Below are 13,682 nucleotides of genomic sequence, written 5' to 3' on the forward strand. Positions count from 1 at the left end.
TCCAGGCTGTGTAAGGGCTATTTGACTAAGAACAAGAGTGATGGAGTGCTGCATCAGATGACCTGGCCTCCACAATCACCCGACATCAACCCAATTGAGATAGTTCAGGATGAGTTAGACCACAGAGTGAAGGAAAAGCAGCCAACAAGTGTTCAGCATATGTGGGAACTCCTTCAAGACTGTTGGAAAAGCATTCCAGGTGAAACTGGTTAAGAGAATACCAAGTGTGCAAAGCTGTCAAGGCAAAGGGTGGCTACTTTGAAGAATCTAAAATATATTTTGTTTAACACTTTTTTGGTTACTACATGATTTCAAATGTGTTATTTCATAGTTTTGATGTCTTCACTATTATTCAACAATGTAGAAAATAGTAAAAAGAAAGAGACCCATGAATGAGTAGGTGTCTCCAAACATTTGACTGGTACTGTATGTTTAATTTCAAATCAAGGATGTGGTAAGGATTGCAGTACAAGGGCGCCACTGGGCTGTAATAATACTGTTATGTGACTTTATTTAGTGAAAATGTGTTGCAGCTGTGAGACATCCAGAAAAAAACAATGGCATTCATCTTATGTAACAATACTTTAATTTCTAAAATATTATTTGAATATTGACAATAAACCCGTGTTTAATTTTTCTTTACAGGAATACTGCTATACAGTGGCATGAACATTTGGAAAAGCTAAGTGACAACTAATGATGGGTACATGCTTACAAAGGATATGACTTCACAACATGTTTACATGCTAAACATATTGATTATTGATAAGTACAGCTATTTTTTATTAAGTTGGCTTAAAGGGATAGTTCCGCAAATTACAAAGATAGATGATCAGATGTTTCTATTGACCAGAAGAGAATATTATCCATAGTGATGGCTGGCTCATAGTTGTTTTCTTATCATGCAAATATACTAACTTATTTTGTAATTTGGGCAAACAATTCCTTTAATCACAAATATGCAAGTGCAGATTGAGTTTAAGTGCTTGTGGTTACAGGCGACATTTCAACTGTAGCTTGTAAGTAAAATATATTCCGTTGCTAATACATGTAATAGTTGTTCTTAGAGAAATGCATTAAATATATATTGGTATTATCCTGTAAATACAATTTTTGATAGGTTTGTTTTTTTTATGTACAGTGCCTTCAGAAAGTATTCAGACCCCTTGACTTTTTCCACATTTTGTTACGTTACAGTCTTATTCTAAAATGGACTTTTCAAAAAAAAAATATCTCAGCCATCTACACACAATACCCCATAACGACAAAGAAAAAAGTGTTTTTTTAGAAAATACAGAAATATTACATTTACATAAGTATTCAGACAATTTACTCAGTATTTTGTTGATGCAGCTTTGGCAGTCTTTTTTGGTATGACGGTTTAAGCTTGGCACACCTATATTTGGGGAGTCTCTCCCATTCTTCTCTGCAGATCCTCTCAAGCTCTGTCAGGTTTTATGGGGAGCGTTGCTGCACAGCTATTTTCAGGTCTCTCCAGAGATGTCTGATTGGGTTCAAGCCCAGGCTCTGGCTGGGCCACTCAAGGACATTCAGAGATTTGTTCCGATGCCACTCCTGCGTTGTCTTGGCTGTGTGCTTAGGGTCGTTGCCCTTTTGGAATGTGAACCTTCACCCGGGTCTGAGGTCCTGAGCCCTCTGGAGCAGGTTTTCATCAAGGATCTCTCTGTACTTTGCTCCGTTCATCTTTGCCTCGATCCTGACTAGTCTCCCAGTCCCTGCCTCTGGAAAACATCACCACAGCAGGATGCTTCCACCACCGTGCTTCACCGTAGGGATGGTGCCAGGTTTCCTCCAGATGTGACGCTTGGAATTCAGGACAAAGAGTTCAATCTTGGTTTCTCACGATCTGAGAGTCTTTAGGTGCCTTTTGGCAAACTCCAAACGGGCTGTCATGTGCCTTTTACTGAGGAGTGGCTTCTGTCTGGACACTCTACCAAAAAGGCCTGATAGGTGGAGTGCTGCAGAGATGGTTGTCCCTCGAAGTTTCTCCCACAGAGGAACTCAAGTGCTCTGTCAGAGTGACCATCGGGTTCTTTGTCACCTCCCTGACCAAGACCCTTATCCCCGATTACTCAGTTTGACCAGGCTGCCAGCTCTAGGAAGAGCCTTGGTGGTTCCAAACTTATTCTATTTAAGAATGATGGAGGCCACTGTGTTTTTTGGGACCTTCAATGCCGCAGAATTCTTTTGGTACCCTTCCCAAATTCCTTCAACCTCATCGCTTGGTTTTGGCTCTGTCAACTGTGGGACCTTATATAGACAGGAGTGCCTTTCCAAATCATGTCCAATCAACTGAATTTTCCTTAGGCGGACTCCAAGTTGTAAAAACATCTCAAGGATCATCAATGGAAACAGGATGCACCTGAGCTCAATTTTGAGTCTCATAGGAAAGGGTCTGAATACTTGTGTAAATAAGTTATTTCTGTTTATTTTTAATACAGTTGCTAAAATGTAAATATGGGGTATTGTGTGTAGATTGAGCATTTTGTTTTTATTTAATCCATTTTAGAATTAGGCTGTAACTTTAATTTATACAGTGCACACTATTTACAGTGTAGAAACAGTGAGGAAACTGTTTAGTAACTTTGCCATTTGATTTGTATGTACTGTACAATGTCAATAAATATTATTATACTACATTACACAAGCCAACATTCTCAAATTCCATGGCCAACATTCAACTTATTGACAATCTGAGAAGGTAAAAAGACCCAAAGTAAATTCTAAAGAAATGGGGAATTGGTTAGTGTAAATCAGGGTTCTCCAACCCCACTTCCAGAGAACAGGCTTTTGTTCCAGCCTGGCACTAACACATATGAAACAATGAGTTTGGTTAATTGAACCAAATATGAGACAACAGTCAATGTTATACAAATATACTGTATATTGCATAGGGAATTTACTGTCAATTCAACACACATGTCCACTACCAATTCAGTTGTAAACCAATATTCACTTTAAACACCACACCTTTTTTCTGGTAAGAAAGAGTAAACTGGAAAATCTATCCTCAAAAACAGAATTTCTTAAAAAGCAGATGACTTATGCTTGAAATCATATCTCATCAAACACTGATTCGTAAAACCATTGAACGAACGGGTGACTTGCATAACTTGTTTTAACGGGTATTTTGAGTGCATTTTCCTCGCTGTTGACTTAATCACTCTCATTTGAACATGACAGGCTGCTTTAGAGGGATTTCATTTTCAGCGGTTGTTGCCACACTTTGAAGCCAGGATCACAAAGCACTGTTTGAACGTCACTAGTTGCTACTGAGATGCTAGTAAAGATGAGAGGCAGACATCCTTTCATGTGACTGATGTTGCAAAAACAGATGGAACAGGTGTCGCAAGCAGGTGTGTGCGGGTAGTTACTACTTGAATAGTAAGTGGGCATTGTGGAAAAACACGACACTTATTGCTGTAGAGTGGTTGAAATAAAATCAAGCTACACACACACACACACAACCACACACACACACAACCACACACACACACACACAAATGGTACAATGATTGTTCATCCAGAGGCAGTCTGTGTACCGACAAACGTGTGTGTATGTCCAAATTAGCTTATTTACTTTCCGGCCTATCGGACCTGTCAACCAGTCTTATATTACATACTGTACTTGGAGCATTGCATGGAAGTGATATTCCAAATAAATACAGGTATGTACAAAATGACAAAAAACTATACACAAGAGGACTCTAGTCTATACTATTACACACAATTTGACCATCAGTACCTGCTGTCTATAAAAGTGATTACGACTTGTGCATTTGATATCATTTCACTTAGTATAAGGCTTCAGTTCTTTCACAATGTGATTGCCGGGCATGCATGGCTTGTTTTCCCTCTACTTTACAGCAGACTCTGTCTTTCCTTTTCTCAGTCAACGTTGTGCTCTTCGGGGATAAGAAATAAATAGTAGTACCCCATTGCAGTGGTGCAAATCCGTTTCAATGGGTCACAAACAATCTTCCCATCCACTTAAAGTAGATGGTATATGACCCCACAGCAGAAGTTGTATACAGTGCCATACCAAAACGAATGGGGAATACCATTTGATCTATGGCTGCGTTATTGTAGCCTAATTTCAGCTGTTGGAGGCCAGTCTAAATTAAAAGAGTGTGTATATTTCCCAAGTTGGTTCAGGTCTTCCAATATTTCCACTATAATGGCATTTCAAATACTAGAACACCTCCATTATTCTACAATCCCCCCTCTTTTTCCGATCTTCAATAACATTCATCTCTCTTCTGTCAGACATTAATTTAGCTTTACATTAACAGAAGCCATTCTTGGTCACCAATCTGGCAACCCTCTAGCCAATTAGCGAACTGTTTATCTGAGGAGCCCCGCTAAACGTGGTCACATAACCCGCCCCATTTCGAAGGCCTTCATGAGACGGTCCAGGTCTCCAAGGTTCGCAGCCTGGAAGAGCTCGGGCCGGTCCATCATGGAGAGGGCGATCCGAAGGGCAGCCCAGATGTTAGCCGACATGACTTGGTGACTCTGGCTCTGCCTCTGCTGGTTAAGGGCAGTCAGGAAGTTACTAGCTGCCTCCCTAAAAATAAAAAAATCCGGAAAAAGATTTTATTTAAAAAAAATTATTACTCTCTTTACTTTATCTTAAGAGAGAGCTCGCTGATATTACAATTTTACTTCCTCTTAAAGGAATAGTTTGCCGTTATTACAACTTCAATTCATCTTATGGATAAGTAGAAAGTAGTACATGGACCAAGAGATTCTGTAACCCAAAATATGGGTTTGTTTACAAACAGCTTTAATAGCATTAACATTGTTCAGTGTAAAACAATTGGAAAGTTAGGACCCCTGTTAGCATTGGTAGGACGGGATAGCTCAATTAAAAGTATATATACTTACTTTGAGAGCCGTCTATGGACAAGGAAAGACTGTAATCATTGATTTGGTTTTGTCAAAGTAGCCAGTCTGTCCATCAGTCCCTCATTAGACTGCGTTCAAGGTAAGGAAACAGTAAACTTGACTGAACTATCCCTTTAAACCTGGATATACTATTCCTAACCCCACAGGAAAGTAAACCTTCAACAACATCGTTCTACAGTTACCATGGCACCCCAGTAGCAGCCTAAGTGTAGCAGCGTGATGTTGTTCCCCTAGATTATGCACCAAGTCGCACACAAGGACCAATTCAAATTGGCCAGGTCAAGAGGGGATGTTAATAATTTGATAATAATAATATTTCAGTGTGTATTTTATTTAATTACAGCTGCATAGCTAATCTTATTCTTTGGTGTACAAACACTTTTTTCATATCAATATTGTACATAGAGTGGGGCAAAAAAGTATTTAGTCAGCCACCAATTGTGCATGTTCTCCCACTTAAAAAGATGTGAGAGGCCTGTAATTTTCATTATAGGTACACTTCAACTATGACAGACAAAATTAGAAAAAAAAATCCAGAAAATCACATTGTAGGATTTCTAATGAATTTATTTGCAAATTATGGTGGAAAATAAGTATTTGGTCAATAACAAAAGTTGATCTCAATACTTTGTTATATACCCTTTGTTGGCAATGACAGAGGTCAAACGTTTTCTGTAAGTCTTCACAAGATGGTCAAACTGTTGCTGGTATTTTGGCCCATTCCTCCATGCAGATCTCCTCTAGAGCAGTGATGTTTTGGGGCTGTTGCTGGGCAACACGGACTTTCAACTCCCTCCAAATATTTTCTATGGGGTTGAGATCTGGAGACTGGCTAGGCCACTCCAGGACCCTGAAATGCTTCTTACGAAGCCACTCCTTCATCGCCCAGGCGGTGTGTTTGGGATCATTGTCATGCTGAAAGACCCAGCCACGTTTCATCTTCAATGCCCTTGCTTATGGAAGGAAGTTTTCACTCAAAATCTCACGATACATGGCCCCTTTCATTCTTTCCTTTACACGTATCAGTCGTCCTGGTCCCTTTGCAGAAAAACAGCCCCAAAAGCATGATGTTTCCACCCCCATGCTTCACAGTAGGTATGGTGTTCTTTGGATGCAACTCAGCATTCTTTGTCCTCCAAACACGACGAGTTTTACCAAAACGTTATATTTTGGTTTCATCTGACCATATGACATTCTCCCAATCTTCTTCTGGATCATCCAAATGCTCTCTAGTAAACTTCAGACGGGCCTGGACATGTACTGGCTCTGTACACCTCTGGCACTGCAGGATTTGAGTCCCTGGCGGTGTAGTGTGTTACTGATGCTAGGCTTTGTTACTTTGGTCCCAGCTCTCTGCAGGTCATTCACTAGGTCCCCCCGTGTGGTTCTGGGATTTTTGCTCACCGTTCTTGTTTTCATTTTGACCCCACGGGGTGAGATCTTGTGTGGAGCCCCAGATCGAGGGAGATTATCAGTGATCTTGTATGTCTTCCATTTCCTAATAATTGCTCCCACAGTTGATTTCTTCAAACCAAGCTGCTTACCTATTGCAGATTCAGTCTTCCCAGCCTGGTGCAGGTCTACAATTTTGTTTCTGGTGTCATTTGACAGCCCTTTGGTCTTGGCCATAGTGGAGTTTGGAGTGTGACTGTTTGAGGTTGTGGACAGGTGTCTTTTATACTGATAACAAGTTCAAACAGGTGCCATTAATACAGGTAACGAGTGGAGGACAGAGGAGCCTCTTAAAGAAGAAGTTACAGGTCTGTGATAGCCAGAAATCTTGCTTGTTTGTAGGTGACCAAAATACTTATTTTCCACCATAATTTGCAAATAAATTCATAAAAAATCCTACAATGTGATTTTCTGGATTTTTCTCTCATTTTGTCTGTCATAGTTGAAGTGTACCTATGATGAAAATTACAGGCCTCTCTCATCTTTTTAAGTGGGAGAACTTGCACAATTGGTGGCTGACTAAATACTTTTTTGCCCCACTGTATGTACAATATTGATATGAAAAAAGTGTTTGTACACCAAAGAATAAGATTAGCTATGCAGCTGTAATTAAATTAAATACACACTGAAATATTATTATTATCAAATTATTAACATCCCCTCTTGACCTGGCCAATTTGAATTGGTCCTTGTGTGCGACTTGGTGCATAATCTAGGGGAACAACATCACGCTGCTACACTTAGGCTTTTTTTTGTAAAAGTTGTGTTTATTTTGGTTTTGTCCATCGCGTACCCCCTTATTGTTCTCTTTTGCCTGACCTTCGGCTAGCAAGGTATGTTGTCCTTGTCTCCGCGATATTTCAATATAAAACCGTGGTATCTATTGTAACTCGTGAGTACTTGGGACCATGTTTGAGTGAGTGTCCATGTGCTTGCGCAGGTGCCTGAGAGCTAGGACTGCGCCAAGGGCTAACATGTTGTGTGTTGTCTCTCTTGTGCACTGAATGTGTGCACGCAGCACCTGTTATTTCCTTTTGACGCTCTCTTTTGCCTGCCCTTCGGCATAGCAAGGTGCCTGAGAGCTAGGACTGCGCCAAGGGCTAAAATACTGTGTGTTCTCTCTTCGTGTGCAGGGCAAATAAAAACAATTCAACTAGCAGACCTCCAGTTGTGGCAGCGTACTAATTAAAAGTACACAACGCAGAACGAACCACGCTACATAAGCTTTTTTTTTGTAGTAAATATTTTTGTAATTCATTTGGATTGTTTCCATACAATCTTTTTATTTTAAGAATGAACAATTAGTATAGCTAATATCATCAGAATCAACCACAGCATTAAGACTGAAGCTGGCAAGTCATTTGTTTGTTTGGCTAGCAAGCTAATGTTAACAGGCTAGCTGGCAAATGTTTTGATTCAAATGCCAGCCAGTGTTCAGAGGTTGAGGATGAAGAGAAGCCTGAAAAGCATGACGTCAGAGGTGTCCCATGATGAGGATCGTAGGGAGGACAAGTAACATTATGAAATGTGGTGTGCTTTCTGGCACCACGTGACTGCCGTAGCATCATCCAAGTGGGTGCTCCGTTTTGGTAGTAGACGCGAGACACCTTGATAAGACCGTGCTGCTTGCTTGCCCCCTCCCTCAGATGACCACTCAAGCCATGAACTTTCTAATGACTGTCCATCTCATGATGATGTGACGTTGTTTTTTCTAAATAGCATGTCTTATTTTAAAGCTCTGAGATTCTTTAATGTAATGAAGGACGCTATAAAGTAGAAAATTATTACTGCATATTTTACTCCACTCTCTCCCTATCTGACTGCTCTCTCACTCAGCTCAACCCATCCCATCCCATAACCCTCGCCTACTTGTGCGCTCCCAGGTTGATGCAGCTGATGCCCAGGTTGTAGCGGGACCTGATGAAGCCTGGCTGAAGCTCCAGGGCCCGGGTGTATGCCTCCACTGCCTCCTCACTATGGTCCCCATTAGCCAGTGTGGCCCCCAGGCGGTTCCACAGCAGGTAGTCCTGACAGACACAACATAACCAGAATAGGTGGGGGTGAAAGGGTGTGTGTGTGCATGTGCGTGTGGTAGGTTTAGGTGTTTTTGTGATAGGTTTGTGCATTGTGTGTGTGTTTCTGTACTATATTAATGGATACCTCAGGTCTGACAGACAGGGCTGACTTGAAGGCCTCCACAGCCTTGTCAAACTCAGAGCTGAGGTTGAACAGGACCCCAAGGCCTGTCTGGAGGTCCGGGTCCACCCCATCTGTATTCAGCAAGACGGCCTCCTGATACAATCCCTTGACCTCCGCCAGCTGGCTGCTGCAAGCACACACACACACACTGTGACAATTGACACACTGTGCACCTGATGTGCTTCAAGACAGTAACCGAAGTGCATGGATTCAACAAGTTTAAGTAAATTATGCAGACATTTTAAAATGAGCTCCATCAGAAACGAAGGACATCATTTTTTTGCCAGATAGGCTTAATATGTTAAGACATTGTTAAGATATCCTGAGATTGAAAGAAGTCATCTTGAGACTGAGGCTATCCTAAAATGGACACTTGACATTATAAAGGCTCATATATGCTTATAACAAGGAATAATGCAATATATCTGCAAGCTACAGTGGTTCCTCCTTTAAAAGTTGTGTCATACTGCAGCACATCTTGCGGGCTGCTACAGCATTCTATGGCCTGTTATTTAATTGTCAGCCATTTTTTACGTTAATGCAAGTTAGTGCTAGTTTGACCACCAGAGGGCAACTTTGAGAAGCATTTGATAGTCTCCCATATTGGCATTACTAGAAAATGTAAAACCTTTTTTGTAATAACAGTACATGAGATTGATTTGAAGAAATTTGGCTTAATTAATTTGATATTATCGTGTTTTTATTTCGAGAAAAACGAAACCCCCAGGATTTCCGTTAGGATGGAATGGAAAATATTGCGCTGTACAAAGTGACGGTTGGGAGTAGACTACAGCATAGGAGGATTCTAAATTACTATCTAAGGTGTATAACATTTCCACACCCTAATTGTAGTGAAACAAATATTCATTTCGCCTATGGTAGGCCTAAAATATATTTATTTCAATGACGAGACTCTCTGCCAACAATTACATTGGAGAATTCTAAATTAATATCTAAGGGGAATATTCTGTTAGGATCTGTGAGAATATCTAAGGGACTTTTATATAATTCTAAATAAATAAATAATAATAATAATCACTTTGTTTAAAAATTAACAATATTTTGGAGATTTCATTTTAATTTAACCTAGAGTGAGTGAGAAAAAGGCAATTATTGAACATGGTGAGACATTCTCACTAATTTGTAAATAATAAAATGATAAATAATAATAAATAATACAATTATTTATTTCTGGAGAAACCTAACTTGATTATTTAGCAGACATCACTTGCTTATATTCAGTCAACACATTCATCTTAATATCATGGAATATAATTGAACATTTTCATTTCACCATGCTTGTCTCAGAACAGTGCGAAACGGTGCTGAAATAGACGTCTACAGCGGGAAGGTTATATACAGTTGAAGTGGGAAGTTTACACCTTAGCCAAATACATTAAACTCAGTTTTTCACAATTCCTGACATTTAATCCAAGTAAAAATTCCCTGTCTTAGGTCAGTTAGGATCAGCACTTTATTTTAAGAATTGCCTTTAAATTGTTTAACTTGGGTCAAATGTTTCGGGTAGCCTTCCACAAGCTTCCCACAATAAGTTGGGTGAATTTTGTCCCATTCCTCCTGACAGAGCTGGTGTAACTGAGTCAGGTTTGTAGGCTTCCTTGCTCGCACACACTTTTTCAGTTCTATCCAAAAATGTTCTATGGGATTGAGGTCAGGTCTTTGAGATGGCCACTCCAATACCTTGACTTTGTTGTCCTTAAGCCATTTTGCCACAACTTTGGAAGTATGCTTGGGGTCATTGTCCATTTGTTGGTTTTGGAGCAGTGGCTTCTTCCTTGCTGAGCGGCCTTTCAGGTTATGTCGATATAGGACTCATTTTACCGTGGAGACAGATACTTTTGTACCTGTTTCCTCCAGCATCTTCACAAGGTCCTTAGCTGTTGTTCTGGGATTGATTTGCAATTTTCGCACCAAAGTAGGTTCATCTCTAGGATACAGAACGCATCTCCTTCCTGAGCGGTATGACGGCTGCATGGTCCCATGGTGTTTATACTTGCATACTATTGTTTGTACAGATGAACGTGGTACCTTCAGGCGTTTGGAAATTGCTCCCAAGGATGAACCATTTTTTCCCCTGAGGTCTTTGGCTGATTTCTTTTGATTTTCCCATGATGTCAAGCAAATAGGCACTGAGTTTGAAGGTAGGCCTTGAAATACATCTACAGGTACACCTCCAATTGACTCAAATGATGTCAATTAGCCTATCAGAAGCTTCTAAAGCCATGACATCATTTTCTGGAATTTAGATAGCAAATGTTCATTTTTTCCCAAAATATTATTTTTGTAGGCGAAAAAGCTCAGTTTGTTCTTCACGTTTGGCTGAGAAATCAACCGGTAATTGCAGTCACTACAACGCTGAAATACAGTACTGTACAGTATATGCTTTTACATTTGGATAATAAAGCATTTAGAAGATATAAGTCACCTGCATTTGTTTATTAGGCTACTGTGCAGTCCGACAAGTAAACAGCCTACAATACATACTGTAGAAAACATGGGAAGGTGCCTAATTCCTTACATAAGGGAGAGCAAGCCATGTCCAGACTTTCTTGGTGACCTCAAGTACCTTCAATAATGGCTGTACAAGAGAATGCTGGCACGCGGGAGACCGGGTTTCAATTCCCCGACGGGGAGGAAGAAGTAGGTTATCCTTGTAAATAAGAATTTGTTCTTAACTGATTCCATATGTGTTATTTCATAGTTGTGATGTCTTCACTATTATTCTACAATGTAGAAAATAGTAAAAAATAAAGAAAAATCCTGGAATAAGCAGGTGTATCCAAACTTTTGATTGGTACTTGGTACCCTCTGGGTTTCTGTTAGGATGGAATGGAAAATATGGCGCTGTATAACGTGATGGTCGCCAGTACAGTATTGGGCTATTTAGCTAAAGAATCTCCATGTCCTGCGGGCAGGCCACGCAGGAGACCGGGGTTCAATTCCCCGACAGGGAGGAAGGAGTAGGTTATCCTTGTAAATAAGAATTTGTTCTTAAACGCCTTGCCTAGTTAAATAAAGGTTACACTAAGAGCATAACATTTCTGCACCCTCATTTTTTAATTCTAGTCTAACCAACACCCAAACGGAGATGAACTGAAAATAAAAATCTAATTGATTGATCAAGACCAGTCCCCATGTTCGTCTCAGAGCAGCGCGAAACAGTGCTACAATAGTTGTAGGCTTATTGCTTCTAACGTCAATATGCTCTTTAAATAAATAGGACCTACACCACTTTTAACAGCACATTACTCAACACTAGTGAGACTCATGTCACCTACAGTATATCAGAAAATATGACGTGAATCTCCACCAATAATTACATATAGAGGATTGGAGGACCCAGTTTTAGAGTTCTCTTTCTTTTCATACATTTTTACCTCCATTGCTGATAAACACACCCCGTTAAAGTGATTTAGGGTTGGAAAAAAAATCAAACTAATGATCTCCTCTGATTTGAAAATCCTTTTCCTGCAAAAGAATCAAGCATGGCTCTTGGCGAGGAATACTGGTGAAACAGCTGATTGGGTGATTTTTTGAGAAATAAATGGACCCATTTCTAATTGACCCAAAACTTTTGAACGGTAGTGTATGTGTAAATGTAACAATCTGCTGTTGTATTTTCTTTATGTTATCTGTGATTTTTTTGTTTGTCTTGTGTAATTGTTTAATCACTGTACCTAAACTGTATGTGTAAACATGTATACGCAGGGCCCAGCTCAGTCTGTTGTTGAAATAAAGGTATAATAATAATATTTCTGTAATTTAGTGATATTTATTCCCATAGTAATTCGTTATGGATCCATAACTAAATAAACATCAGCATTTTGAAAGAGTATTTTTATCATTATTTTATTAATGAAAGCATTAAGATGCCATTATTAGTTACATTGTTTTAGTTTTAACGTGCAGACTGGCACTAAGAACAGAACAGTGGGAACGTTTCCCTAGTCAGCTCCATTATTAATGCAGTGCCCCTTAAATATTTTGGAGATTTGGTTTTCAAATAACGTAAAATTAGTGAAAAAAAGGCCATTCTTGAACATGGGGTGAAACATTGTTAGTAAGTTGTAAATAAAGCCAGTTTGTTATTTAGAATGATTTATTTCTGTTTTTAGAGGGAGAGAAACCAAATACCTACAGTCATCCCACAGGTTTCCCAGTCAAGGCCAGCACAGGTATTGAACCAGCATGTGTAGCAACACAGCTTGCACTGATATGCAGTGTTTTAGACCAATGCTCCACTCAGGCGCTGTACAATGTGACTGGTCGGGAGTGGCCTACAGTACTACAGTAATAATATAAACTAAATAAAATAATAAAAACCTGAGTGTAACAACAGATTTAGTCAGTAATACTGAAGTCGTGCACAATTTTCCATTTAGGTTTGTGTCGCCCAGTCAGTTAGAGCCACAAGTAGGACCCAAAGGCATAATCAGTGCTCTAACTCCCCCCTGCACTAGTCTGGAGCAATGAAGTGGTGAAGCAGGGTACTGTACTAAACAACAAATTACCTCTAAGTCCTGTGGAGTAAGCTCGCAACTTTTAAAGGAGGAACCACTGAATATGCATTGTAACCAAGAGGTGGGCGTACCAAGAGGTTGGCGTATGGGGACGACCCCTACGCGGTGTGGTGGGGGACCCCTGCAGGAGTGGGCTCCGGCTCCCTGGCAGTAGGTGTTTATAACGGGGGTTGTGGCAGATCCATCGGTGCAGGGCCTTGCAAGCGTCCTGTTGCATGCCTGTGTTGGTCAAACTCACCGCCAGGGCCATGAGGGCCGGCAAGTTATTGTGGTGGAGGTCTAGACACCTGCAGACAGGGACTGCTGTGATTTCTGTGCAAGGATGTGTTGGTTCTGTCTTTTTTGTGTGCATGCCAGGTGAGGTCGTTCCAGGTAGGATGGGCAGAGGATGGGGAGAATGCATCTTCCTTGGAAATGTTTTGAAATGTTTTAATAATCACTTTTTTTTCTTGGCGAGAGACTAAATTTTTGCTGATGCACATAACACCCATTGAATTAGGTTATTTGAGGATTGAAAAAAGGTCATTACTATGTTTGCTGTTAACCCTATCAAGTTAAACA

The 13,682-nt window shown here is 40.2% G+C and overlaps 1 protein-coding gene across 2 annotated transcripts in view; it reads right to left on the reverse strand.

Moving 5' to 3' along the window:
- Window positions 1-264: 264 nt before the first annotated feature.
- pex5lb (peroxisomal biogenesis factor 5-like b) overlaps window positions 265-13,682 on the reverse strand; it is a 163,547-nt gene continuing 150,129 nt past the window's right edge. Inside the window, exons 10-13 of one of the 2 annotated variants that reach the window (XM_029642036.2) lie at window positions 13,193-13,408; window positions 8,542-8,707; window positions 8,251-8,408; window positions 265-4,588 (exon numbers count right to left, since the gene is read on the reverse strand). In XM_029642036.2, coding sequence (XP_029497896.2) covers window positions 4,393-4,588; window positions 8,251-8,408; window positions 8,542-8,707; window positions 13,193-13,408 — 736 coding nt within the window. In that variant the 3' untranslated portion in view covers window positions 265-4,392. The remainder of the gene's footprint in view (window positions 4,589-8,250; window positions 8,409-8,541; window positions 8,708-13,192; window positions 13,409-13,682) is intronic. The other variant, XM_029642037.2, reaches the window with a different exon arrangement.

Source organism: Oncorhynchus nerka, linkage group LG9b (assembly GCF_034236695.1).
Source record: "Oncorhynchus nerka isolate Pitt River linkage group LG9b, Oner_Uvic_2.0, whole genome shotgun sequence".
NCBI classification, from domain to species: domain Eukaryota; kingdom Metazoa; phylum Chordata; class Actinopteri; order Salmoniformes; family Salmonidae; genus Oncorhynchus; species Oncorhynchus nerka.